The 26622-nt window shown below is 37.9% G+C and overlaps 8 protein-coding genes across 8 annotated transcripts; 4 read left to right on the top strand and 4 right to left on the bottom strand.

The window, feature by feature from the left end:
* Positions 1–63: 63 nt before the first annotated feature.
* Positions 64–675, top strand: MONOS_13637c2 (putative FtsX-like permease family; the record flags this gene model as incomplete). Its single annotated transcript, XM_067866357.1, has 1 exon — positions 64–675. One exon carries the CDS (start codon positions 64–66, stop codon positions 673–675), a length of 612 nt encoding a protein of 203 aa, XP_067718796.1.
* A 1997-nt stretch (positions 676–2672) lies between these two features.
* MONOS_18378 (uncharacterized protein) lies at positions 2673–3299 on the top strand (the record flags this gene model as incomplete). The annotated part of the gene is made up of 2 exons (XM_067871393.1): positions 2673–2724; positions 2791–3299. 2 exons carry the CDS (start codon positions 2673–2675, stop codon positions 3297–3299), a joined length of 561 nt encoding a protein of 186 aa, XP_067718795.1.
* Positions 3300–4730: 1431 nt separating this feature from the next.
* MONOS_13639 (putative peptidyl prolyl cis trans isomerase-like) lies at positions 4731–7470 on the top strand. The gene is made up of 3 exons (XM_067866359.1): positions 4731–4805; positions 4930–6347; positions 6487–7470. The coding sequence occupies exons 1-3, from the start codon at positions 4764–4766 to the stop codon at positions 7085–7087; spliced, it is 2061 nt and encodes a 686-aa protein (XP_067718794.1). The 5' UTR covers positions 4731–4763; the 3' UTR covers positions 7088–7470.
* A 1129-nt stretch (positions 7471–8599) lies between these two features.
* On the bottom strand, positions 8600–12664 carry MONOS_14282 (uncharacterized protein; the record flags this gene model as incomplete). The annotated part of the gene is made up of 3 exons (XM_067867070.1): positions 8600–12396; positions 12445–12541; positions 12623–12664. The coding sequence occupies 3 exons, from the start codon at positions 12662–12664 to the stop codon at positions 8600–8602; spliced, it is 3936 nt and encodes a 1311-aa protein (XP_067718793.1).
* A 453-nt stretch (positions 12665–13117) lies between these two features.
* MONOS_14283 (putative dual specificity protein phosphatase CDC14A) lies at positions 13118–17623 on the bottom strand (the record flags this gene model as incomplete). The annotated part of the gene is made up of 5 exons (XM_067867071.1): positions 13118–15814; positions 16096–16883; positions 16950–17233; positions 17330–17496; positions 17581–17623. 5 exons carry the CDS (start codon positions 17621–17623, stop codon positions 13641–13643), a joined length of 3456 nt encoding a protein of 1151 aa, XP_067718792.1. The 3' UTR covers positions 13118–13640.
* Positions 17624–17959: 336 nt separating this feature from the next.
* On the bottom strand, positions 17960–19695 carry MONOS_14284 (putative protein MANBAL). The gene is made up of 5 exons (XM_067867072.1): positions 19610–19695; positions 19334–19517; positions 18903–19247; positions 18532–18695; positions 17960–18370 (listed from the first exon to the last, which is right to left on the bottom strand). Exons 1-5 carry the CDS (start codon positions 19649–19651, stop codon positions 18119–18121), a joined length of 987 nt encoding a protein of 328 aa, XP_067718791.1. The 5' UTR covers positions 19652–19695; the 3' UTR covers positions 17960–18118.
* Positions 19696–20375: 680 nt separating this feature from the next.
* On the top strand, positions 20376–21970 carry MONOS_14285 (uncharacterized protein; the record flags this gene model as incomplete). Its single annotated transcript, XM_067867073.1, has 2 exons — positions 20376–21917; positions 21968–21970. 2 exons carry the CDS (start codon positions 20376–20378, stop codon positions 21968–21970), a joined length of 1545 nt encoding a protein of 514 aa, XP_067718790.1.
* A 1383-nt stretch (positions 21971–23353) lies between these two features.
* On the bottom strand, positions 23354–26555 carry MONOS_14286 (uncharacterized protein). The gene is made up of 5 exons (XM_067867074.1): positions 26354–26555; positions 26036–26209; positions 25780–25971; positions 24116–25683; positions 23354–23916 (listed from the first exon to the last, which is right to left on the bottom strand). Exons 1-5 carry the CDS (start codon positions 26496–26498, stop codon positions 23710–23712), a joined length of 2286 nt encoding a protein of 761 aa, XP_067718789.1. The 5' UTR covers positions 26499–26555; the 3' UTR covers positions 23354–23709.
* Between the last annotated feature and the right edge of the window lie 67 nt (positions 26556–26622).

Here is a 26622-nt window from a genome sequence, read left to right as displayed (position 1 = left end):
CGCAAGCCAGAGGGAAATGGTTGGAAGAACTCTGAACTGGAGGGGTTGCAGCCGAACAGAGAGATGGAAAGTGGCGGCAGATCTTCCGTTGATGAAGCAAGAAGAATCGATTTTATTCCTTGGCAACATGGCAGGGAGCCACTGATGAACCCCCATTCCGATCCATTGGCTTCGCTGATGGTTGCTGGTGCTGGGGAGAGCAACTACACGATCTCTTATGTTTGGACAAAGCGAGAGTTCGACCAGACGTATGCGACGTTTGAGGTGGTGATGCGTGTGGTGTTTGTTGTGGCGGCGCTTCTTTTGAGCTTCGTTGGGGAGTGCTCGCTGGTGGCAGCGATGTCGTGGAACGTGCTGTCGTCGAAGAAGGAGTACGGGATGATGCGAGCGATGGGCATGGGGCAGTTTGAGGTGCGGCGGGTGTTTGTGGAAGAGGCGTTTGTGCTGGTGATGGGAGCAGCTGTGATGGGGGTGGTCTGCGGGATGGCGGTGTCGTACATGATGTCTTCGGAGGTGGTGCAGCTGCTGTCGACTGGGCTGCCTGCTTTCTATTTTCCGTATGCCACTCTGATTGCGCTGGTGTTTATTGCGATGCTGCTGGGCTACCTGGCAACTGCCGGTCCGTTGTCTTATCTGAGGCACATGGAGATTGCAGACTGCATGAGGTCGCTGTGAGATTTGGGCAGATGGAGCAGCAAGTGTTTGTCAGACGGTATTTTATGAGCTCCGAAAAAAACATCCTGTAAAATGCAGTGTTTTGTTTGCACAAATATTTTGCTTGTGCCAATTCCTAGGCATAGAAAATTATCTTCATTTTTTATTTTGTATGTGTATGTGTGTTTGTCTCTTTTTTTGAAGTTTTATTGTCAATATTTTGATTGTTAGGAGGTCTGTTCTGTTAAATTAGATTCTTTATGTTTTTTTAATGTTTATGTATTTAATTACAAAAGAAGTATTTTTTTTCCATCTGTTTCTGTTCATGATTATTTTCTGGAGAGCATTTCCCCAGATTTATAAATTGAAAATATGCATTTTTTGTCTTTTTTTTTGTTTTTTTGTTTCATTGTGGTTAGAATATCGTCTTTGTTTTTCTTTGTTTTGTGTTTGTTTGATGGCTTATTATTTTATTTGTGGAATGTTGTGTTGAAAGATTATTTTTTTGTTTCTTTTGTTTCTTTTACTTGTTGATGTGTTTTTGTCTTCATCAAAACGCTGTAATATCTCCAAAGATGAAGAATGTTTAACTTTTTCTCATTTCTGTTATTTTCAAGTGTTTCAATTGCTTGTTTGTGTTTTTGCAATCCAATTGATTTTTTGAGTGTGTGTGGAGTGAAAGACTTTGAAACAACAAACATGCTATCATCATCACAAGATGGTTCACAATCCATTGAGAGCTATTTATGCTGAGAGCAAAGATCTTGTTCTGATTGAATGGTCACTTTCAGCATGTTCCATTCATTTTGAGGATTGTTCCAGAAGAGATTTGAAAGATGCAATTGGAACAACGGTTGATGATTAACTTTCTTTCTCAAGCCTTTTCATGAATCTGAAAAACGTTCACATTCCTCAAAAAGAAAGGAATGGATGAAGCAATCACCCCAATTTTGGTGATGAAAGCTTTGCGGTTGATGGTGATTGCTGTGTTTTGGTATTCACAATTTCACCAAATGAAGAATTCAATCATTTGAATGTGAGCACATGCAAAAATAAGGTTCAATACATCATCTGATGTTTATTCCCCCTCTTTTCAGCAGAAGCAACTTCTCTTTGCTGAAAATGGAGAATGTTTGAATAACACTTCAAAAAACATCCATTGAAGAAGAACAGTTGGGTTGTTGAAACAGTGAGTATTGAACTTGAAAAAAAGGAAGCAAAACATCTTTGAGAACAAACAGATTCCATTTGCTTTGTTCCCTTTTGTTTCATAAGGTTTGAAACAGTGACAGAAATAGCACTTGCATTGTTTTTTCAAAACATTCCTCAAAGTCTCATTCCTGTCCTGACCATCGCAAGAGAAAAAGAAATGTTCAACATGGAATGCTATTTATCTCCTTTTCAAATGTCTTCCGCTGCTTCTTTCTCCTTCTGCCTTCCCACCCTCCCCTCACAAAAAGTCAAATTTCATTCGTGTCAATCACTTTTCTTGTTTGAAAAGAACGACTTCTCATTTAATTTCGAACTTTCAGACTTCCTTTCAATTGTCTGCATTCTCCTTTTTTCCCTTCTTCCAATCACTTTTCAAATTTATTTTGTTTATTTTATGTATTTGTTGTTTGCAACCAAAATATGAATGTCGTTTTCCCTGAGCCATTCATTTCCAAAAATCGTTCCAAAAAAAAAAGATATTTCGATTCTTCTCCGTCATTGTCTGTCACCATCACTGGCAATTTAATAACAAATATTATGCTGGATAGATTCGCTTGTAGTTCTCTTGTTTTACAAAAATATTCGGTTTTTCCAAAATCGAATTTGATCAAATCATCCATAAGAGCAAACTTGAAGAAGATAAAGCGTTGTTTATCTCAATATTCGCTTGATTAAAATATCAATTCAAAGACGGATGGTATGAAAACTTTATATATAATACTTTCTTTGGAGTTTAAATAGTCATTGTCTCTTTCCTGTTATGATTCATTTTCTGTTTGAATGATAAAAAATACTACGTTTTCTGAATGCAACATAAATTCAAATATCAGGACATTGACATCTCTGAAAAGTTCTCTCGTTTGTGTACGGCATCGTGTTTTGATTCCAAATGATCGAATTATTTCTATTTTTTTTATTTTGAAGGATTAATTCATGAACTGGAGGATCGTGGGGAGAAAGAGCAGATTCAGAAAATTGAAGAAATCGACAGATTGATGGAAGGAATGGACAAAGAAAAGTTGGATTCTGCTTTCAAAGAACAATTGTTCAGCAGAATGGACAAAATGATTGAAGAAAAGAAAATGTCATTGGAAAACACGATTGCATTGCTGAAGCACATGGGATATTGGAAAGTGCTGAATTATTCCATAAGCTATGATTTTATTTATTCTTCGTTGGGCAAAAGGTTTGAGAGGTTGATTGTTGAAGAAGAAAAGAAGAAAGAAGAAGAGAGAAATGAAAAGTTTCTGGTTGATCTTTGCGAATGCTGCATGATGCTGTGCGATGGTTATGTTTCAGAGGAATTGCTTTCGATTTGCATGTCTTGTGTTCTGCAAGTTGCATTGAGGAAAAAGGAGAAAAATGAGGAGACTCAAAAAGAAGTGGAAATGGCTTTACTTGGATTGAGCGACATTAGAAAACATTATGCATGAGCTTCATTCTTCCTTTTTTGTTTCATATTTTTATATATTTTTTTAAATCATGAAGCATATTGATAAAGAATTGTATCTGAGGCGGATGACAGAAATCATGAAGTGCCATCACGAAAACCGCAACCTGACCAAACTCGCATGCCAATCGGCTTGGCTGTTTTTGATAGGCAGATTGGTTTTCGACAAGTGTCCGAAGAGCATCATTGTGAATGAATTGCATTTTGTGGGAGAAGCAACAAGAGAGCTGGAAGAGCTGATGAAATGTGTGGATTGGAAGAGAAAGGAAGAAGAGGAGGAGGATGAAAAAAGAAAAGAAACGAAAGAAACGATTATTTTGGACAGATGGCTCAATTTATTGAATTTTTATTCTCTGAAAGTCCAAATGCAGAACGATGAATGCAACAAACTGACGAGATGCATCATTGGTCTGTGTGGAGCAGCAAAGGGCAGCCACAGAAGAATATTCAGGAAATGCCTCACATTTTTGTTTCATATCATTTTGCATGAAGCAGAATCTTCTGATTGCTTCCTGTGCGAAGAGGCTGTAGATTTCATTTTGGAGGAAATGCATCAGCCAACAATTAACGATGAGCTTTTAACGCGCGGCAGAAGTGTTTTTTATCACCTTTCTCGAATATTGAGCAGAAAAAAAGAAAAAAAGAATAGCTTGACTTGGTATGTTTGGTTTGCCTGGAGCTGGCTGAATGGAAAGGAGAAAAAGAAAGCGAAAAAGCAAAGAAGAAAATGATGCTTTTCCGAAAGGTGCATGAGAAGACGGAAGAAGAAGGATATGAAGATATTATTGTCAGCTTCAGGAAAGTTGCTTTGGGGGTGCTCGTGTGTGGGGATTTTCAAATGATCTCAGCAATTATCTTATTCTTCTTTGAACATCAAAAATTATTTGTCAGTTGAAAAGCGATTTCATCATTCATTTCAATGAGATTTTTATTTTTTTGTTTTTTTCCTCCTGCAAATTTAATTTTTGCAAAGATAATGAAGAAGATTTCACGAATTCTTTCAAAGAAGATTACATATCCAGCTTTATGAAATAAGCTGCAATTGTTTTCAGCCAATTCAGAGAACTACACAAAAGGTTCAAAGAAACAGGAGTTGAGAGAAAGATGGAGAAAATGAATCAACAGAAATGAAAACAAATGAAGAAGAAGAAAAGCATGAGGGCAAAGCAGAAGAATATATCAGTGCAAACATGTGAAAGATGTGATAATCTTTTTGTCAGAATTTATGATTTTCATTTTTGGAGGCGAAATTTTCTTTTTGAGTGATTTTTTTATTCAATTTTCATTTTAGACAGCAATGAAAGATAATAATAAGCTAACTTCAAAAGAATATATGTGTTGATTTATCCATTCATATATGCAATCAACCGATAGCATTTGTGAGATTTTGGTTTTTTGAAATTATTGCAACCATTATAAATGTGGAGAATTGCTCGTTTTTTGATAAATGTCCAATATATACTTGTCTGAGCCGGCGACGACGGGAACGGTATTCTTTTTGCGTGTTCTTTTTGCTTTGTGTTTTGTAATTATTTGTGGTTGTTTTTCTTATTGAACTGGTTGGTGGTGCTTTGCTTGGATAATTGATGATGGCGTGCTTGCGCGTGATTCAGGTCAAATTGGTGACGAACCACGGGGACATTGTTGTGGAGCTGTGGGCAAAAGAAGCGCCGAAAGCGTGCCGGAATTTTATCCAGCACTGCCTGACAGGGTACTACGACAACACGATTTTCCACCGGATTGTGAAAGGGTTCTGCATCCAGGGCGGGGATCCGACGGGGACCGGGGAAGGGGGCGAGTCGATATACGGGAAGCCGTTTGCGCTTGAATTCCACTCGAGGCTGAAGTTCAACCATCGGGGCATTGTGGCGATGGCGACGCCTGCGAGCGAAAGAGGGATTCAGGAGGTGAACTTGAACGGGAGCCAGTTTTTTATAACGCTGGACAAGTGCGAGTGGCTGGACAGGATGCACACGATATTTGGGAAGGTGTCGTTTGACACGATTTTCACGGTGACGACGATTGGAGAGGTGGAATGCGATGCACACGATCGCCCTTTCTACCCGCCGAAGCTTCTGAGAGCAGAAGTGATCACGAATCCGTTTGGCGGGATGGAGAATGCAGTGATGGTGCCGCGGCCTTTGAGCAAAGAGGAACTGGCAGCGCAGCAAGAGAAGATGAATGAAATAAAGAATAACGAAAAGAAGAAAGAGGCAGAGCGGCAGACGGTGAGGGGGACGACAAGGCGAGACGCCAAGCTTCTGTCGTTTGCACAGATTGACGATGAAAATGGTGAGGACAGCGAAGATGAAAGCGATGAGAAGGAAGAGGGAGATCAGAAGCGCACAAAGAATCAGGTTGTTTCGGCTCATGATGTTCTGGAAGATGACATGCTCAGCAGAGAAAGTGTTCAAGTTAGCAGGGCAAAAACACCAAAGGAGGAAAAGGCAGTGGAAAATGGCAAAAAGAACAAAAAAACGGAAGAAGGCGAAAATGGAGGTGAAGGAACCAAACGGGGTGGAATGGAAGATTCACCGAGTGATTTGTTCGCAGACAAAAAGGCAAAGTGGAAGAAAGCTCTGTTTTCTGGAACACCGTTTGAAAGCACAGCCAGAGTAGACACAGGGCCAAAAGAGAACGAAAGAGAGAGCGTCAAGGATGTTCGGTTGGGTGGGCATGAAAAAAGCGAAGAAGAGAAACTGGCCGAAGGGGCAAGTGATGAGTATTTTGATGCGTTCATGATGAGAAAATCATTCACAAAGAGGAGCCGAGAATTGAATGAGAAGAAAAAGGAAAAGAAGAAAAAGGAGGAAGAGGAGAAGAGAAAAGAAGAAGAAGAAGAAGATGATGATGATGATGATGAAAATGATGAGGATGAAGGAGCATTATATGCGCTTTCTCTGAAGCACACGAAGAAAAATCGCTTTGAAGAGGAGAAGAATGGGGAAGAGCGAGCAGCGCCACGGACGGTGGAGCAGCAGATGATTGAGCTGTCGATCGACGAGGATGCGACGCCAGTGGAGAAAAGAAGGTGTGAATGATAATTTGTTGGGAGAATTTATATTTGAATGCAGAAATAAATCTGCTTGTTTTTCAACTCATTGAAAATGATTTCGTGGTTTATTATTAACTTATTTTTTCTTCTTGGATTTTTTGGTTTGCTTCTTCAGATTAAGAGAAGCTGGGCGCAAACAACTGATATCAGGCAGAAACGCAGCAATGATGGAGCGCCTGGCGAAGTTTGATTCATTGATTGGGGGAGGACTGTGGACAGGAACGAGTGGAGGAAAGAAAACAGGGCGTTTTGATCAAAACACAAAGAGGATGCGAATCGGAGATGAAAAACAAGAAGAACAAGAAGAACAAGAAGCTGCAGATGGAATCAGTGCGAGAAACAACGGAAATGAAGCAGGTGAAGAGGAGAAGGAACAGAGCAGAAATTTGGAATCAGCAGGAAGTGATTCTGAGGGGGGAGAAAACACGAAGATAACGCACTATCTGGATCGAGAAGACGCGGACGACTACAACGCGAACTCGACTGAGTGGATGCGCCACACGCTGCACTTCACCCGAGACACAAGCGAACTGATGCTGGGTGCATTGTCATCCTCTTCCTCTTCCTCATCTTCATCGTCATCATTAACAGCGCAGAGTGCAGAAGACGACTCGCTTGTTGTGATTGACCCGCTGAGGGAAAGAGGGAGGCAGTGGGACAAGCAGGCAGAAGGGAACTGGCAAAAGAGAAGAGATGGAGAGAAGCACGTGAAGTGAACATTTGGTTCGATGCGATGAATACACTCACTAAACAAAATGCATCCAGACAAATGGAAAGCTGCCAGATTTGGATGATGAATTTGCTTCAAATTTTGTTCAAATCTTTTCCTCTGAAAAAGTGCAATGACACGCTGAATCAGCGAGATCCTTTTTGATGCATTTAAAACTCATCAAGATTTTGGCAATTCAAAATGTTAATTCATTTCACTGAAACGCAATTCATTTCATTTTTTCCATTTCTTTTGAAACTGATTTTTTGTGTGGAAAAGATGATGTTTGTAGGCTGTTTGAAAATAAAATTAAATGCTCAAAAACTGTTCCTGTTATTCATCAAGCTTTTTTTTTTGTGCCTATCAAAACAATTGAAAACAACGATGCAATTTCTTTTGTTGATTTTTGTTGCTGTGTCAAAAACCTAAAACAATCACATTAAAGATAATGCAACCATTCGCTCAGGAAGAAAAGCAAAATCTCAGAGAAAACGTGGTGACTGTGATGATTATTCATACATAAGTGCAAAAGAAATAAATCGTTTCAGTGAAACTTCATTGAAACTGTTGTGGAGATTTTGCATTTTCAAAAGAAAAAGAAAGAAAAAGAAAGAAAGAAAGAAATTCTTCATTCAAAAAACACATTCAACAAAAATCTGGAAGCAAAAGAATGGTGCAAATCATGCTTCAAAGACTTCAATACGAAAAAATGAATCATAAAAATATATAATTTAGCAAACAAAAGCAAAAGTGGTCTTTTCTAACTTCTGAAAAAATGAAGCAAAACATGGCAAAATAACACAATTATCAAATCAAAGAATGTGAATGGCAATTGGCATTGTCGCAGAAAAAGAAAGAAATATGAAACATTTCACGAATTTAATGTTTTGAAAAGAAAAAAAAACACAAATAAAGATAAGAGGAGGAAAAATTAACAGAAAATAAAATGAAAACAAAGATTAAATAAACATTTGCAAAAACATGACAAGAAAACTGTGAGCAATGCCATGAAATAAAGAGGCGGGTGGGGTGGTGTGAATGTTGTGAGGTCAAATAAAAAATGCATATATTTGTATTCTTTAACAATATGAAACAAGAATTTTTCTATCAAAACAAACACACAAACAAATGAAAGAATCAACATAAATTTGTGTTTAAAAATGAAAAACAACAATTGATTTTTCAGGATTAAGCAAATGCTCCAACTGACCTCAATGCACAATAACAGCATTTCTGTGCTCAATAAATACACACATTGGCAGCATCCCAACATCTCATTCAATCAACAGAACTCGAAAAAGATCTCTTCAAAAATCAAGAATAATCCTGAAATTGCTTTGAAAGCAAGAAATAAATAAATAAATAAACAGTTGCTGTGTTTAAACTCAACAATTTTTTCGGTCATCTTCTCCTTCATCGCAAGCACATTCGCATCTTCATCTCACAAAAGCACCCAAACTCTTTTTATTTGTTCCTCTTTCTCTTTCTCTTTCTCTTCCACATCCCAGTTATCGTCTCTCTAATAGCTGTTCCCAAACCCTCCATCCACACTGATGCACTGCCCTGAAATAAATGATGCTTCGTCGCTGCATAAAAACACCGCCAAGTTCGCAGCATCTTCGCGTCTTCCTCTTTGCGGCTCTGAAATCTGCCTGTTGAAGCAGAGCGGCGCCAAAAGTGGATGTGTCGGAAGCGAAAAGGAAGAAGCAGGAGAGGACAAAGCAGAAAAGGAGTTTGGCGTCATGTTTGGTGTGCGCAAACAAGGCGACGAATTCAAAAATGTCGATTTGTCAGCAGAAAAAGAGCATCCAGCAGAAGACTTTGCAGACGCTTTTGTTGTCTCCACCCCTTCAGTCGAATCCTCCAACGAGCAGAAAACAGGCAAAGAGCAATCTATTCCATCGTCTTCATCATCATCACCACCACCATCACCATCTCTGCCACTTCCCTTGCATTCACACATCTTTGCTTCTTCTCTCCTTCCATTCTCCAAAATGCTCTTTTTCGTGTCCATCCAGCCAGGATGAATCGCATTCACTCTCGCAACACCCAAATACACAGCTGAAAGACGCCTCGTCAGACAATCCAGACTTCCACGCTGGACACAAATGGCATCAGAAGAAGGAGGAAAAAGAGAAGAAGAAGAAGAAGAAGAAGAAGAAGAAGAAGAAGAAGAAGAAGGGGATGGTGTTGATGGCAATGATGAAAATGATGAAGAGCAATTGAGTGGAGAGGAGATGAACACAACACTTGCACCAAGAGAAAATCTGTCTGAAAGCGAAGACACCAAAACAGAAGGAGAAATCACACATTCACTGAGCATTTGGCGGAAGAGAGAGAAAGAAGAGGGATGAGAAGGAGATGAAGGATATGAATGTTGAGTGGGAGATGAGGAAGAAGAAGAAGAAGAAGAAGAAGAAAACAATGAAGGCATTGTTGTCTTTGCCTTTGCTTCTGTTGGCGTTGGCTGTTGAAACGAAGAAGATGGAGAATCCACTTCATTGGATTCAACTTTTTTATTTGATTTTCTTTCTTCTTTTCCTTTTCTTCTTCCTTTTATTTTTCCTTTTCCCTCTTTCCTTCCACTCGCACAATCTTCTTTCTTATCCCACCAATCCAAACAGACAGAAGGCGCTGTGATGAGACTTCTGACTGCAAATCCTGTTGATCGGACAAACAAAACAAACACATTCAAATCGCTTTCATCTGATGGATTGCCTGCGAAATAGATCAGTTGGCGCTGAGAGAGAAGAGAAGAAGATAATGTTGATGATGATGATGAAGTTATTTCAGTTATCGGTGGAAATGCAAAGACTGAATGCCCTTCAAATTGTGTGATTGAAAAATGCTTTCTTTGAATTGATGGCTTCTCGTTTGATTTCTGTTGCTGAATGGAAATAAGGTTAATATCTTTCTTCACTTCTTCTTCTTCTTCTTCCCCTTCTGCCATTTTCTGCACCATTTCCCTCCCTTCCTCTTCGCTCACATCCATCGCAATCACCACAAGCCCTTCCTTCAACAGCTTCGTCACACAGCATCTGCCTATTCCGCCAGCCCCGCCTGTCACAACACACACCTTGGGGGAAGATGAAGCAGTTGAATTCAAAGTGGAGGAAGAAGAAGAAGATGATGATGATGTTGTTGATGATGGAGCATTCAACTGTTCTGTTTGGAGTTCCCTTGATGGATGACTCAAATCAGATTTCACTGGCCTTTCCATTGTTCTCAATTCAGCTGTCTTCTTCTCCCTTTTTTTGTGCTCTTCTTCTGCCTTTCTCGCTTCTTCAATTCCTTCTTTTGACTCCTTCCATTCAGACAGAGAAGCAACTGGCATTTGAGTGTGGTCTGTTGGCAAGTTCTGCTCCAGCAAATGTTGTCGATGTTGTTTGCATTTCTGTTTATGTTCATGTTTATGCTGATGTTGATGCTTTTTTTGATGCTTTTTTTGATGCTTATCAAATGGCATATGAGAAGATGTGGGTGTGGATGTTGTTGTTGGTTGTTCAATTGTGTCAATTGATGACGGCAATAAAGATTGTGATGATGAAGTTTGATTGCAGTCATTGAGCTTTTCAATACAATCTGCACATTGCTGAGTTGCCACTGGCATTTGGACAGAATTCACAGCCTGTTTGTCCTGTTTGTTGAGTGCCAAATAACATGGTGGCAAAAGAGGAAGGGAAGGAAGGGAAGGGAAGGAAGGATGAAGAGGAAGAGGAGACGGAGAAAGAAGATTGATCTTGGCATCTGGCACAGGCGACGGAAAGTTGACTGGATAAGAAATGGTTGATAATGATGACGACGACGATGATGGTGATGATGGAGTAAGTGTGGTTGAAGAAGGAGATGCAGGAGATGGTGTTTTTGTTGGCACTTTGAAAGGAGCAGAAAATGCTTGTGGCGAAGCAGAAGGAGAACTTAAAGATGGAGAAGAAGAAGAAGAAATAGAAGCATTTGTAGAGCGAGGCCTGTAATAAAACAAAGAGGCAGAAGAAGCAGATGCCGTGTTCTGTTGGATGCTGCTGGTTCTTGCTGTTTGAGGGCGACACGATGCAGCAGAAGAGTCAGGCTTACAAGAAGAGAAGGTGGGACACGTCTTGTGTGCATTGCATGTGCTGCGCATGTTTGGATAACTGAACGTGTTGAACGGGTTATAAGAATTGCATGCATTGTGGGTGTTGAATGTGTTGAATGAACGAGACGCATTGAATGCATTGCAAGTGTTGTACCCACGCGATGTCTGCAGCTGAAAATGCTGTGCTTGCATTGGAACAGCAGGGCGACACAAACAGAACTGTTGTGTCTGTTGCTGTTGCTGTTGTTGTTGTTGTTGTGGCCATTGCTCCTTCGTCTGCGCTTTTTCGACTTGCTGATACTGCCATTTCAGCTTTGATGTCTGATTTGGCTCGGCACTTGCATCTGAACAACCATCAGATTTTGCTGACGCATTTGGAATTGCGCAGATGTTTGGCTTTTCGCAGGGCGCTTTTGAAGGCAATGAGCAGATTGGTGTTTCTGCATTCGATATCTCACTTTGAGGAAGGCAAGACGCCCTTCCCTGAGTGCAATCTGCTGCTCCCGCTGTGACTGATTGTTCTCTCGAAATGTTTGCATCGCCTTTCTTGCTCTGTGTTGTGTCTGTTGAAGATGGTGCGTGAAAAGCAATTTCTGATTTTGACGCTTTGAGCGGAAATGAGGTGGACGAAAATGTCAAGCCAGCTGGTGCGCTTGTGTTGTGCTCCTCTGAATGATACGAAGTGCAGAAGCCTTCTGTTGGCAGCTTTTGATCTTCGGCATGACGGGGTGTTGGTGCTTTTGCTGCGCGTCTCTTTCCTTCGACAATTCTGTTTGCCCAGTTCCGTTTTCGATGCGCATATTTTCTTGTGAGAAGCTCGACTTCTTTTTCTGTTTTCAAAAGATTTGATGGGCAAAGCCCCTTCTCCCCGTTCAGCTCGCACCTCCACCAATCTCCGCCTTTTTCCAATATTCTCACAACATCTCGACTTTTAATCGTCAGACATCTCTTGTTCTGCATCTTTCCGTCATAATCTGCAATAACAACCGCATAATCGCTGCCTCCACAGTCCAGACAAGGTTCGCTTTCTACCAGTTTTCCAACTTTCATTTTCGCAGACTTGCAGCTCGCGCAGCAAGAAGATGATTTTTCGTCAACAAATTCTGCTTCGCATTCTCCTCCTGCGGGGCTGAGAGACTGCAGCTTGTTCTCAAAAACCATTTTCGGAGAGTTTTCTTCCTTAACCTCAAGAGCATCATCAAACGAGGAAATTGGCTTCAGATATTTTTTCGGCAGAAATCCTATCAAACAGTTCGGCAAGGCCAAAGAAAACATATGCTCGTGCACACCTTTTTTCCCTGAGCTGTTGCAACAATACGCCCACCCGGAACCTGACTCCTTGAGCACACAAACAAAATCTCCCTTGTTGCTATCCAAATATTTGGCCTCAAAAACAAAATAAAAATCGAACAAAGCACCCACCACAAAAACATAATAAACGCAAAAACGCAAAAATAAAATTCCTACCCCCGTCGATGAGTACTTTGCCACAACTGAAAAAATCGACATTTTTATCCATCAAACATCACAAGTTTCATTATGGTTATTTCTCAAAAAAAATCAAGTTCACAAAGTTTATTTTTTATTAACTGAAAATGTTATTGGAATAAATGCACAACATTAATTCTTTATATTAAGATATCCTTAAATGAATTTTGCAAACAATAATTGAGAAATGAAGAATATTTTTTATTGAAATTTTTTTTTGATCGATCCAATTGGTTTATTTTAAATGGCAAATGAAAGAACTTTCTGTTGTCATCACAGGAGTAACACGTGCAACATGTGAGTAAAATGTTTGAATTACGTTGCATGTTGCAGGTACTATTCCTGTGGTGGCCGAATTTTTTTCTCTTTTTTAATAATTTTTATGTTTTTCAAATAAACATCTCAAAATGCAAATATAAAACATTCCTTTTGATATGAACACTATTTCCACTTATTAAAAATCAAGTACAGCAATTTATTTTTGAGACATTTTATTTTTATAAGTTGTTTCACGAGAAATGTTCATGATACAGTTATTTTCGCTTTTAAAATTCCAAACAAAACAGAAAATGTGACACATGAAAATGAATTTCTAATTCGAGAATTTAATAACGCACTTTTAAGAAAACATGATTCAATTGGATATTTTTGTGTTTTGTTGGCTTTATTTTTGATTTGATGAACTTACTGCTTTTCAATGTCTCATGTGATGCATCAGCATAAATGCCAACTTTTAGTCACTGATTGCAAAAATAGCCAAAATAAGAATTGCAAACTTGTAATTAAAAAAAGATACAATTGTGAAAAAGAAACAAAAAATACAAAAAAAATGTGAAATGAATGATAGTCATTTTATGTTACAAAATAACAGAATTTCAAAGATTATTTTGTATTTAACACATCACATTCACAATCATTTTTTGATGGTTTTAATTTTTATTTTTATTTTTATTTTCATTTGAAAGAGCAATGTTGTACGTGCTTCTATTTTGCCATTTCAAACAGGCGAAAATCCGCTGTTCGGAATAATTATTGTGCGTGAGTTCGTCCCCGGAGAAATTATGGATGTCAGAGGATTGGACGATGGCTCAAAATGGATTGATATCAGCGGTGTCTGCATTGTTTTCGAAATTGCTTGTGTTTTTTGTGTTTTTTGTGTTTTTTGTGTTTTTTGTGCTTTTTGTGCATCAGAAGTCATTCGAATCAGCGCTGTCTTTGCCGGATGAGAGGAAGAGGAAGAGGAAGAAGAAGAAGAAGAAGAAGAGCTGGCAGAGGGGAAAGAAGGCAATGAATCAACTGAGAAGGAAGAATTAGAAGAAGAAGAAAGAGAAGAAGAAGGATGATGATATGTTCTTGATTGGGAAAGGGAAGAAGCTGAAATCTTTCCTTTGCGAAGCGACGAAGGCAGACAAGAAGAGTTTGCAGAGGGTGTTTTTGAAGGGCGGATGGAAGAATATGCACGTGTGGGCACATAACCAGTTGGAAGGAAAGAGGAAGAGGAAGAGGAAGAGGAAGAAGAAGAAGAAGATGATGATGATGATGGTTGTGAAATGGAAGATGAATAAGAAGAAGACGAAGAAGATGGAGAAGAAGAAGAAGAAGACATTCCAATGATTGAAGATGAAAATGCTGTTGGGTTTGCAAAGGCAGTAGATGATAACTGATCAAAGGAAGAAGAGGAAATAGAAGAAGAAGAAGAAGGAAGGAAAGAAGAAGAGGAAGAAGGCGAAGAAGGCGAGGAAGCAGCAGCATTTTGAGTGAGAAGAGGCGGCTGGCGAAGAGAGAGATAAGAAGTGGAAGGCCTGGAGTTCTTGAAGGAGGAAGAGAAGGAAGAAGAAGAAGAAGAAGAAGAAGAAGAAATAGAAGAAGAAGGAAAAGAAGAAGGAAAAGAAGATTTTGAGATGTCATCTGAAGGATTTGTGGAAGGGAACGAGGGGAGAGAAGAAGAAGGAGAAGAGGAAGGGGTGGTGATGAATGAAGAATTAGAAGAAGAAGAAGAAGGAGAAGAGGAAGAGGAGGAAGGGGAAGAGGAAGAAGGAGAAAGAGAAGAAGAAGCACATATTGTTTCAGCTCTAACCAGCTCATCAAACGAAGCAGCAGCAGGGTTTGCTTGAAAAGAAGAGGAAGAAGAAGAAGAAGAAGAAATTAGATTGTCATTATTCAAAGCAGAAAGGGGCATCGAAGAGAGCATCAAAATAGCAGAAGATGTGCCAGCATTCGAGTTAACATTGATATTATTATTATTATTATTATTATTATTTCGATAGCTTTCTCTCTTTCTTCCGTGTGAATGAAGAATGTGATCGGCAGCTGGCGACGAATAAGCAGCACGCGAATGATAAGCTAAACTCTTCTTCTTTTCGCTCTCTCTTTCTCTTTCTCTTTCTCTTTCTCTTTCTGTCATTTTATCTCTTTTTCTATCATTTTCTCTTTCTCTTTGGATTTCTCTTTCTCTTTCTCTTTCGAGTGCAGGCGGAGAAGAAGGGCGGTGAATGCCTTCTCTGCTCTGGAGAATAGAGGCTGTGCGGATCATTGCAGTGAATGGAGAGGAAGAGGAAGAGGAGGAGGAAGAGGAAGAAGAGGAGAAAGAAGAAGAAGAAGAAGAAGAAGAAGGAAATGAATAAGAGTGAGGTGAATGTGAAGTGGCAGAAGAGGGTGTGTTACGTGGATTGGAAGAGAAAGAAGAGGAAGAGGAAGAAAGAGCAGAAGAAGGAGGAGGAGGAATGAGCTGTTGGGAAGAAGAGAGAGAAGAGACGGAAGAGAGAGGGGGAAGAGAATTTAAACCGAGACGAGAAGGATAGGAAGAAGAAGAAGAAGAAGAAGAAGAAGAAACAAAAGCATTTGTATTGTTTGCATTCATTCCATTGCTCTGTTGAGAAGACAATTGTCTTGTCAATTGAGGAGTGAATGGAAACTTTGTTTTTGTTTGGCGTTTGTTTGTTGAATGGGAAGAAGACATTGAACGTGGCTGGCTTTGAGAACGGAGGGAGGAGCGAGAGAGAGGGAAGGAAGAGGAAGAAGAAGAGGGAGAAGAGGAAGAGGAGGAGGAAAGAGGAGAAATTTCAGGGGGAAATGAAGAAGAAGAAGAAGAAGAAGAAGAAGAAGGCATTGATTGGAATGGAGAGTGATGTGTTTGTGAGTGGCCAGATGAAAGAGAGCGAGAAGATTTGCCTGTTTGTTATTAAGGTGGGTTAAAAAAAAAACAAAATATTAAATTTTGAAAAAAAATGAAAGAAAATAAATGGAAAAAAAAAATAAATGAGCTCAACAGAAAAGCAATACAATCCTTTTCTTTCTCTTTCTCTTTCTCTCTTCTCTCTCTCTCTCTCTTTCTTTCTTTCTTTCTTTCTTTCTTTCTTTCTTTCTTTCTTTCTCTCTTTCTCTTTCTCTCTTTCTCTTTCTCTTTCTCTTTCTCTCTCTCTCTTTCTCTCAAAATATTTCAAATAACACACTTGCCGAATTCCTTCTTTCTCCTTCTCTTTCTCCTTCCATTCCCGTTCCCGTTCCCATTCCCATCTCTGCCTCTTCGTCTTCCCTCACCCAATGATCCCCTCCTTCTCCTCCAAACACATCCTCTCCCATCTCACCAAACTCGCCAAACTGATTCCCTTCTTCCCTCTCAAAACTCAAACACCCTCCATCACTGCGGTATCCATCATCAATGCTCCTGCTTCTTCCTCTGTTGTTTCCCATCATATACCCTCTTTCTCTTTCCCTCTCTCTTTCCCCCTCTTCTTCCTCTTCTCTGTACTTCTCCTCCATCTCCTTCAGAAAGTGCTGCTGCGCGCCAACCACACTCCCCGGCCTGCACATCCTCAGCCACGCAATCGCCTCTGTCGCCGTGAAGCCGTAGTCTCTCATCAGGCAGCACCCAATCAGCGTCCCCGTCCTCCCCAGCCCAGCTTTGCAGTGCACAGCCACAGCCCCCCGCGCTGAGGAGACGATCGACAAAAACCGCTCCACAATGTCCAGAGATGGGACGGAGCCGTCGTCGAAGTACAGGTCGTGGTGGTCGATGCCTTTCATTGTGAACTTCCGGGAGTCGTAGAGCTTGTTGTTCAGGCGGATGACACACGTCACATTCCAGGAAATAAACAAGTCGACAAAAAACTCGGGGCAATGTGAAATTATCCCAAATGGCGTGACAACATCGGTGTGTGTTGGTGAAGGAAATGCTAAGATTTTGTTTGGTACAATCCAATTAATTTCTCCATTTTCACATTTCTCATAATATTCATATCTAAGAAGCAGAAAAAAAAGAAAATGATATAATTGATTTTTTAAATATTACTGAAAAATAACAAACTCTTGGTGATTGAATGTTGAAAGATCAAAAAACCCGCAGTTGTAACCTTTGTAAAGGCCTTTAAGACAGTCAACGACTGTGAGATTCATTGTTGAAAGTCCAACTGACGCATCACGAAAAGGAGGCAGAGGAGGATACATCTGCGAAAACGGCAAAATTGCTTCTTCTGGAGTTTTGCCAAGACACATTACTATATATGAAGCCATTAAAAAGGCTGCATTTGATCGTTTATGCCCATCAAAGCTTGAATAGTAATAAAATGTAATTCCTTTATCTTCGGTATCCTAAATGAAATAAATGTGTCGGGAATATTATAAAATTGAATAAAAGTTAAAATCAAAATCAGTGAATCACATATTAAAAGCAACTTTCTTGTATACCTTCAATACTTTTTGGATTGTATCGCAAAATCGAAAAACGCAAGAAAGATTCAATGGCCCAAAATCTGAAGAAAATGGGCGATATACAAGTGACGAGTCAGTAGTAAAAAATCTTTCTGTTTCTGTTTCTTCTGGTGTAGAGTTCAAAGAAACGTAATAAAGCCGATCTTTAATAAATTAAAATTATGAAAATGTACACAAAATAAATAAACAATAAATATATTATAATTTCATAAAAAATAATTGGATACTTGGAATAACTTCGATAGCGTCTGGATAGTCCCCAGGCGGCATAATCAGCAATTAAAACAACCTTTTATTATTCAAATTATGTTATGACATTGATCAAATGATTTTTCAGGGAAATGAATATACTTTTCCATATTTTTCTATATACTTTAAAAACAAATTGTTAATAATAAAAAGACAAAAACTTTTATTTTTATTATTAATTTATGATTTGCTTTCCTTCACACTGTGAAATATTGATCTCACGTTAATAATGAAAGCAGTATTGTTTTGAAGAGCATTTTTTAAATAACATTTTAAAAAGGATGTTTTTAAAAAGGATGCTTGTAACAACCTAAACTTGTTTTATAAAAGCTGCAGCTTGCTTTAAAAATATTTCGATTGAAGTTATTTATACATTGTTATTTATAATTTTGTAAATTCCTTTAATGATTTTTATAAAAATCAAAAATCTTAAAAACATCTTCCCAACGTCCACCTTTTAAATATAAACAAATCTCCTCATTGATAACATTAAATTAAAAACCTATTCAAAATCCTTCACCAAATAAGCTCCTTGCAGATGTCAAAAAGCATCGAAGGCGAGTTGCACATAGACAAAGTTTGTCTTTCTGATTTTGAAAGGAGAGGAAATGCCATCATCATTGTGTGGTTGTGCAAGAGCTTGAAAGGGAGCGTGTAATCAACAGCAAGCTTGTAGAAGTCAGTGAAGACGCTTAATGGAGGCCTGGGGCATCCAGTGAAAAAGGCTGGATTTTGGAGGAGACCACGGGCAGACATGATGCCATCGACCTGGTGATGATTGAAATGAATGAAATAAAAAAATAAAAAAATAAAATAAAATAAAATAAATGGATAAATAGAATTACACATATAATTATTATGTTTAAAAATGAATTAATTAAATAAAGTAAAATTAATGAATGTATAAATAAAAATAATCTTTTGCACACTCCAGTTTGCTCCTTCGTATAGATTGCTTTCTCCAAAGAGAAGACATCTCCATTTGCCACAACTGGAATTGAGGCTGTTTCCTTCACCATTTTAATGGCCTCAAGAGAAACTGATGAAGACGCAGATGCATTCAGACAGGTCCTTCCGTGAATGGTTATGTAATCTAAGAGAAATTTTGATGGAAAAATAATGAAAAAAAAAGATAAGAAATGGCATTATTGTGCATGAATAACCACACAAAATATTTAACGTAAAAAATAAAAAATTAACTAAATTAGAGGCATTTTCACAAAACAGCTTTTAACGTTTTATTTGATGCATTTTTAGTACAAAGAAACAAATTCCAGAAAATTGCTTATTTCGAACACACCAGCCCCAGCATTCTCTATTACTTTCACTAATTCCAACGTTTTTGTCATGTCTCCGCCATTAAACATGTCCTTTTCCATTTCTCCATCGGTTTTTGGTTTTCCTGCATTTTTCATTGTTTCTCTGTTAGAAATGCAAATTCGAATCTTCACAGATATTGGTAGATTAGGTATGTTACATCTGACAGATCTTACACAATCTTGAATAATGTCTGGATGATTAAGCATTTCAGATCCATATCCCTCAGCCATTGCCCACTTTTGAGGGCATCCACAATTCAAGTCAACTCCACTGCAATAATTTGCAACTATACTGCTTGCTTTTGTAAGAATTTCCGCATTGCAAGCTTATTATTTTGATAACGAAAAATCACCGAACGAAATAATAAAAATATAAATAAAATAAATAACCAAGCAATTAAGAACAATAAACCTGCGAATTGAACAATCAGTTTGTCTTTTTCCGTTTGTGTTGTTAAAAAATCAGCATCTCGAGCTTTTTGTGATCGAATGAATCCTTCAGCAACAAACATTGGAGAATAAACAACGTCAACTCCACATTTTAGGCACAGTAAGCGAAAAGGTAATCGAGAATAACGCACCATTGGCGCAAGAAACTTAAAATGTTAAAATAACAATATTGAGCAATAATTTTAATATATTACGCAATAATTTTACTCAATTAGTTTTAAAAATAATGAATACAAACAGAAACAAATTGTTTTTTCTCCTTAAATAAACTTCGTATCATTTAAAATCCAAGAGTTTCTCTTCACCTTAATGTCTTCATTCTGTAATGGGATCAAAGATCAGAACAATGTTTATTGATGCTCGTTTAATTTGAGAAAAGAATGAGTAAATTTTCGAAATTAGATCTCAATATGGTATAAAGCTTTTATTTAATAGTTATGAATTAGTGTTGCAATTTTTTAATTGTGATATATTGTGTTTTTCTGGTTTTTGAATAATGTTGCTCAAAGTTACTGAATGATGAATATTCAACCTCTCATCTATACGCTTCAAAGCAACCATCATGCAAATATTCTTATTCAGTTTCTTCACGAAATTTTACTTCTGAAAACTTTCTTGAAGATTCAAAATCTCGTTCTTCATATTTGGAGAATTTAAGCAAATTTAAGACTGAAAATTTTGGTAGAAGCGGGTCATTTCAACGTAATCATATACAATCAACATGCGTCCAGCCTTCAATTGCTACTGCTTCTTCATCACCGTTTGATTTTCTGCGCCATTCATCAGAAAAAAATTCAAAGCCTTTACCAAGTCATTCTGATTCAAATGAATTTAAATCTGAATTGAAGAAAAATCACCTTGCTTCTTTTCATGCATCTTATTCGAAATTTTCTGTGCTCTCTTTCAGTTTATGTGATGATGAGAGCGAAAAGATTGATTTCAATCCAGTTTCAAATCGAAATTCTTCACATTTATCACCAACTGAAAAAGAAACAAAAATCAAAATGAAAAATGAAAAGTTGGATACCAAAGTGTTTTCTGGGGTGGATTTTGGAGGTAAAACCGAACAGGCAAAACGGTTTGAAAAACTGAAAATACGTCCAGAAGATCAACCAGATTATTTCATGACAGAACAAGATTTATTTGAAGAGCTACGAAGAGAAAGTTTGTACAAAGAAATTAAAAATAAGGATGAAAAGTCAACAGTCAACTTCAATTCGACTTTGAAAGCAAAGAATGAGATGAATTGCACCAATCATAATGAAACAACCAAATTAAATACAATTTGTTCGCAGCCACTCTATCGCAGCTGTGTGTTGCCATTTGAATATTCATCGCATTCTATTGGAATTCATGATGAACAGGGAGCAGACACTGGGAAATTCAATGAAATTGTTCCAAATACGGAAAACACTGTGAATAAACATGCAATCTTATCTTCAAATGAATTGAACTCAAAAGACATGCTTTCAGGTAAATCACTCATTTCAAGTGAAATTCATGGAACTTCAAAACAAACAATGGGCACAGGAACATTGAGCAAAGAAGAAGAAGAAGAAGAAGAAACCGAAAATGTCCCACAAAGTTCAGAGGAAAATATCGGAGAAATAGCTGAAGACGATCATATTTCTCCGAAAGCGCTTATTTCTGAGTGGAAGCCCGGGGCGATGAAGCAGCGGGAGTTCTGTTGGGACATTGACTATGTGATTGACGGGGTGAAGGTGTCACTTTTGGCAGAGCGAAGAGAAGAGACGATGAAAGAGAAGTGGAGAAAAGAGGATGTGGGGCTGATGCTGAGCGTGGGGAATGCGATGGGGAAGAACGAATTGTTTGTGTGTGCGAGGAGAGGAGGAGGAGGAGGAGGTGCGAAGGATGGGAAAGAGAAGGAGGGAAATGAAGAAGGAGAAGAAGAAGTGGAAGAAAAGAGGGAAATGAACGATATTGATGAAGATGATAATGAACGGAATGAGCTTAGAGCTTCTGTTTTTTCAATGAAAAATGAGGATTTTGAAGGGAAAATGAGGAAAGAACAGAAAAAACTGGTGAAAAAGCAGATTGTCGAAGCTAAAAGATACGCCAAGCTGTTTGGGAGATGGATATTCAAAGATTGGGCGACTTTGCCGGAAGAAAAAGAAATGTGGCGAAAAGCGGAATTATCAATGATGAGTGATGCAGATTATATGGGAGAGAGTAAAAAACAGGGCGAAAATGGGAATTTTGAGGAAGAAGTTGGTTTGACTGAAGAAGAACTGAAAATTGCGTTTGCAGAAAGAAAGGAAAAATTGGATGTGAATGAAAGTGAAGAAGAAATTGAACGGATTGCGAAGAAAATCGCAGAGAAAGAGAAAGAAAGAGAAGAAGAAGAGAATATGAAAGGTTTGTCCCAAGTGGAAATGTATATTGTCAACTATGTGAAGGAGAGAGAGAAGGAGGCGAAGAAGAGGAGGAAGAAGAATGAACATGTGGCGAAATGTGATTGGAGCAACAATAACAGAACGGAAAATGCTTCTTCTTCAAAGGAAAAGAAAGAGAAAGGAATAAATGCAGTATTTGGAAGCAAATTTTCTTCTTCTAATTTCAAAAATAAACATGAAAGTGAAGACTTTTCATTTGCAAACAAGAAATTTCTCAAACTTAAAAATTCGCCAATTCAAACAAACATTCTGTTTCATCCGACAGAAAAGCAACCATCTTATTCTTCATCAGCTCTGCAAATTTCGAATTATTTGCAAAATCCATTTTCTTCGTTTGATTGGCTCAATGAATGCACAAGTTGTGTTCCTGTGATAAGTAAACAGAATTCTTTCCATTTTTTGAATGAAAAAGAAGAAGAAAGTGAGAATGAAGAAGGGTTTATTAAGCTTCTTTCAAATAAAACGGGAAAGGCAGATGAATGTTCTGTTGTTGTGTGTGGATCAATATACAATTATTTGATGGCTAAGTATTATCAGATGAAGGGTAATAAAATATTAAGCACAAATAAGAGAAAAGGAACAAAAGAAGAAGAAGAAGAAGAAGAAGGGAATGGAAAAGAGGAAGAAACAGGAGCATGTCATAAGGAGGATTCACAAAAGAAAGAAGAAATGATGAAAAGAAATGAAATAGAAAAAGAAGGAGAAGAAGAAGATAGAATTCATATTTCAAATAAAAATATTGAAGAAAAATTATCTGCAACATTTCCACAAAAATTGATTCCAAAGAAAGAAAATGAATTGTATCGATGTCATTTCGTGTTGAGTCAAACAAAAGAAAAAGAAAATCGAAAGCAAATTTTGAAGCAAAAGATGAATTTTGAGAAGGAAATGTGTTTGCTCAAAACTCCATCTGAAATGAAAAAAATGTGGATTTTTGATATTTTCAGTGTGAATGCGAAGAAAAAGAGAATCAAACCAGACAAAATAGAAAGACACCGAAGACGAAATGAAAGAATGAATTATATGCTGAAAATGCAAATGAATCTTATGTGAAGCAAACAAGATTGAAAAATAAGAATATTTAATATTGGGTTATTAATAATTTCGAATATAAAAACATGAAATGCCATACTTAATGGTTATATTACAAATGATTATAATGTTTATTTTATTGTATCGAAAAAGGATTTAAAGAGCCTTACTGTTACAAATTATTTTTTGTTTAATGTTTCTTTTCGATTTAACATTTTTTTATATTCAAAAGTCAGATAAATTTCTTTGCTCTTGATTTTTTGAATTCTGCTTTGTTTATAATGAGCAAACAGTTTTATTGTTGAGCAACTCTTCTTCCCATTGCGTTTATTGAATTTTTCGTTTGTTTGCTTTGGAATTAAGCTTTTAAAGGAAGATTTGATTCATTGACAATGAAAGAAGAGAAATGATATTAATAGTTTTTTCAATTCAATCATAATTCCTTATTTTGAAATTTCACAAAAATAAATAAAATGATTTATTAAAAATCATATTTTTGTGGAATTTAATGTATATATAAATAACTTTGAGTGTTTGTAGTACATACAAATTATTATTAGAGGAATACTCATAAAAATATTAGAGATAGTGAATTGAATCATTTTGTAGTGAAGAGGGAAAAAAGCAGATAAAATAATTGTAAGCAAAAATACTCGCAGACAATCAATAGAGAAATGAGAAAGAGGTCAAAAATGCAATGAGAATACAAAAAAGAAGTCGATAAGTGAGTCATTCGATAAATCGAAGCATTAACTTTTATTCGTCTTTGATGAATACCAAACAACAAAAAAATACAAATCAGTAAACATTTCCAAAAGAAAGTATGTGAATTTTCACAAAATAAAATATATCCTTCTTTCCTTCCTTCCTTCCTTCCTTTATCTATTTATTTTTACACTTTCCCTTCTCCTTCCCTCTCCTCCTTCCACTTCTTCCACTCGTCCACACAGCGAATGACTGAACGTGGATGAGCACATTCAAACGAGAAAGAGGTGAAAACAGTGCTTCTGCTCTGCATCGTGTGGGGGATGCGTGATGGAGTGATGATGGTGACGGTGAGGATGGCTGGGTCGTTGCCAGAGGTCGATGAAGAAGTGATCTGAGAGATGGAGAGAAAGAGGAAAGAAGAAATGGAAAAAAAGGAAATGGTAAATGGAAGAGGAATATGAATAAATAGTGTTCGATATAGTTAAGTTGAAAGGAAGTGGAATAAGTTAAAATATTTGTAAATAAATAGAAATTGTTATCATAATTTTAATAAATAAAATAAAATCAAAAGATTAAAAATAAGAGCATACATTATTAACCAGCCCCCACGAAAATCTGACTTCGTCCAACGGATACTCGTTCTCATCATCCAATTCTTCGTCATCAGCATCCATCAACATCTCATCATCTTCTGCTTCTTCTCCATTTCCTTCATCATCTTCGTCATCATCATCATCAAAATCATCATCGTCATCATCGTCTTTTGTTTCACCTCCTTTCTGTGCCAACTTCTCTTGTCTCGCTTTCTCTTCCTTTTCCCAGTCAAAATCAAAATAAGATGGCCTTCTTCTGTTTCTCTTGATCAGCTGTGGTCTTTCAACCTCTTTCGCCTTTTTGTTTATTCTTTCACTTTCTTCTTCGCTCCTCTTGCTTTCTCTCTCTTTTCTCCTCAGCTTTCTCTTTTCTCTTTCTTCCTTCTCTTTCTTTTTGTCGTTTTCTGACTTGATCCAACGGCACGTGATTCCTTTCTCATCCAGCTGCAGATGATCTTTGTATCCTCCTGCTCTCAACACCGCATTCGCTGCCTTCTTCCTCCTCGTCCCGTCTTCATTCGTCTCGCCTTCGCATTCAATTCCTTCGCCGTCGTATTCGTCAGGCGCTGTGAATTTCACGCGAAACAGCGCTGCGTCTGGCTTCTTCTGCCTTCTAACGTTGGCTTGGCTTTCATTCTTTTTCATTTCTTTCCTTTTTCTCCCTTCATCCCCTTCTTCTCCTTCTCCTTCTCCTTCTCCTTCCTCTCCATCTTCTTCTTCCTCTCCTTCCTCAACTTCATTCTTCTTCTCATCGCTTGCTTTTTCCTTCTGATCAATCTCAGAGAGCGGAAACGATGTCTTCAAAAGTGCATCATCCATTTTTGTCAGGCTGTCTGTGATTGACTCGAAAAACCACGTTGATGTGTGTGGCACTGCTGGCTGTGGTGTCGCCAGAGAAGCAGCAGAAGAAACAGAAGAACGTGGAGCCTTCTTTTGAGTGGCTGCTTTCTTCTTTGCTGGAACGTGCTCTGCTTTTGAAGAAGAAGAAGAGGAGGAGGAGGAGGAAGGCTTGTTGTGTGGTTGAGAGGAAATCAGTTTCTTTGTTCTGGTTGGTTGGACAGGCTGGATGGAAGATGTGGATGAAGCAGACTGAGAAGATTTCAGCGCATGTGGCTGAATTGATTGCTGGTGGCTGGACAATGAAGAGGATGCAGTGCTTGAAGAGGAAGGCGTGCGAGATAATGATGAAGATGATGGAGAGGGAGAGAGAGAGGGAGATGGAAGGGACTCAAAACTTGAGGTGGATGCTGACGCAGACGCAGAAGATGGAATTTTTCCTATCTGCTTTTTTGTTGGTGTTGCCAGACTTGCAGAAGTTTTAGGCCTCAAAGAAGAATGAGAAGGAGAAGAAATCGATGAAGAAGACGGATTGTGTGAAAGTCTGCCGGATGAACCGATTCTTCTGTGTGCGCTCGATGGTCGCACAGATGAATGAGATGAGGACGAAAAGCTGGTTGGAGGCGGGGTAAGCGTTCGTGTGCGCGTTTCTCCGGTGCTGGTGGTGTATATTGCTTGATTTGCTTCTTCCCTTTCGCAAGCAACAATATCCACGTATCCAGAAATTGCTTTAAAAATAAATAGATAAATGTTATGAATTGCATGTTGATATTATTTAAATAGGAGATAGCAAATACATCATTTCAAGTTTAAAATTATCAAACCATCTGAAACTTTTTCATCATCTACATTGATCTTGAAAAATGTTACTGGCTTTTCTGGAACAGAGCGAATCAAAAATCCTTCGTTGAGAAAGTCATAAAGCAATGGACCATAAACAACACTTTCGCCTCGTTCTTTCGAAGTAATTGGAACATCATTGATTTTGAACAATGTTGATCCAAATGAAATAAGAGCTAAAAAGAAATAAATCCAAAATTTTTTCTTTGATATTAATATGAATAAAGGAATAGTGCATACACATCAATCTGAAATGAGGGTTCTTGGAAAATGGAGTTCGCTGGCAATCAAACAACTTGATTTGCGGCTGCTTTCGCAAACCATGTAAAGAAGCAAGTTGAGTGCCTGCCATGTACAACTCCTTCAAATGCAATAGAACGGGAAAGTGATCAAATGTCGTGAAATGGTTCATTTCTTTAATGTAAGTTTTAACGAAAAAATTTTGAAATAGCCGAAAAAAGCAATTCGGAAGCAAAAAACGACAAATAAGAGAGGTTTATTTTTTCAAAATGAGGAGTGGATAGTTAGACATATAATGTTTATAGATTAAAAGCATACGAAGATAGAGAATGGAAATGTTGTGCGTGGAAGGCATTCCCTCGAAAGAAGTGTAGCCTTTCCTTTGTAAATCTACCTGTCCGTTTGCAGGAACGGATAACTCGGAGCCCACAACTTTTTTAAGCGGTTTTCTGGTGGATGACATTTATATTTGGTTGTTATTTCAAAAAACAAAAAATTGAAACTGATCTTTATTCAAAAAAGTAAAAGAAAGATCAAGTGGGAAATGTTTGAAAGCATGTTTGTTTTTAATAATTCAGATAAATTTC

The sequence above is a fragment of the Monocercomonoides exilis genome (genome assembly GCF_001643675.1).
Source record: "Monocercomonoides exilis strain PA203 chromosome Unknown scaffold72-133335, whole genome shotgun sequence".
NCBI classification, from domain to species: domain Eukaryota; phylum Preaxostyla; order Oxymonadida; family Polymastigidae; genus Monocercomonoides; species Monocercomonoides exilis.
Note: the sequence above shows the minus strand (reverse complement) of the source record. Positions and strands in the feature narration are given on the sequence as shown.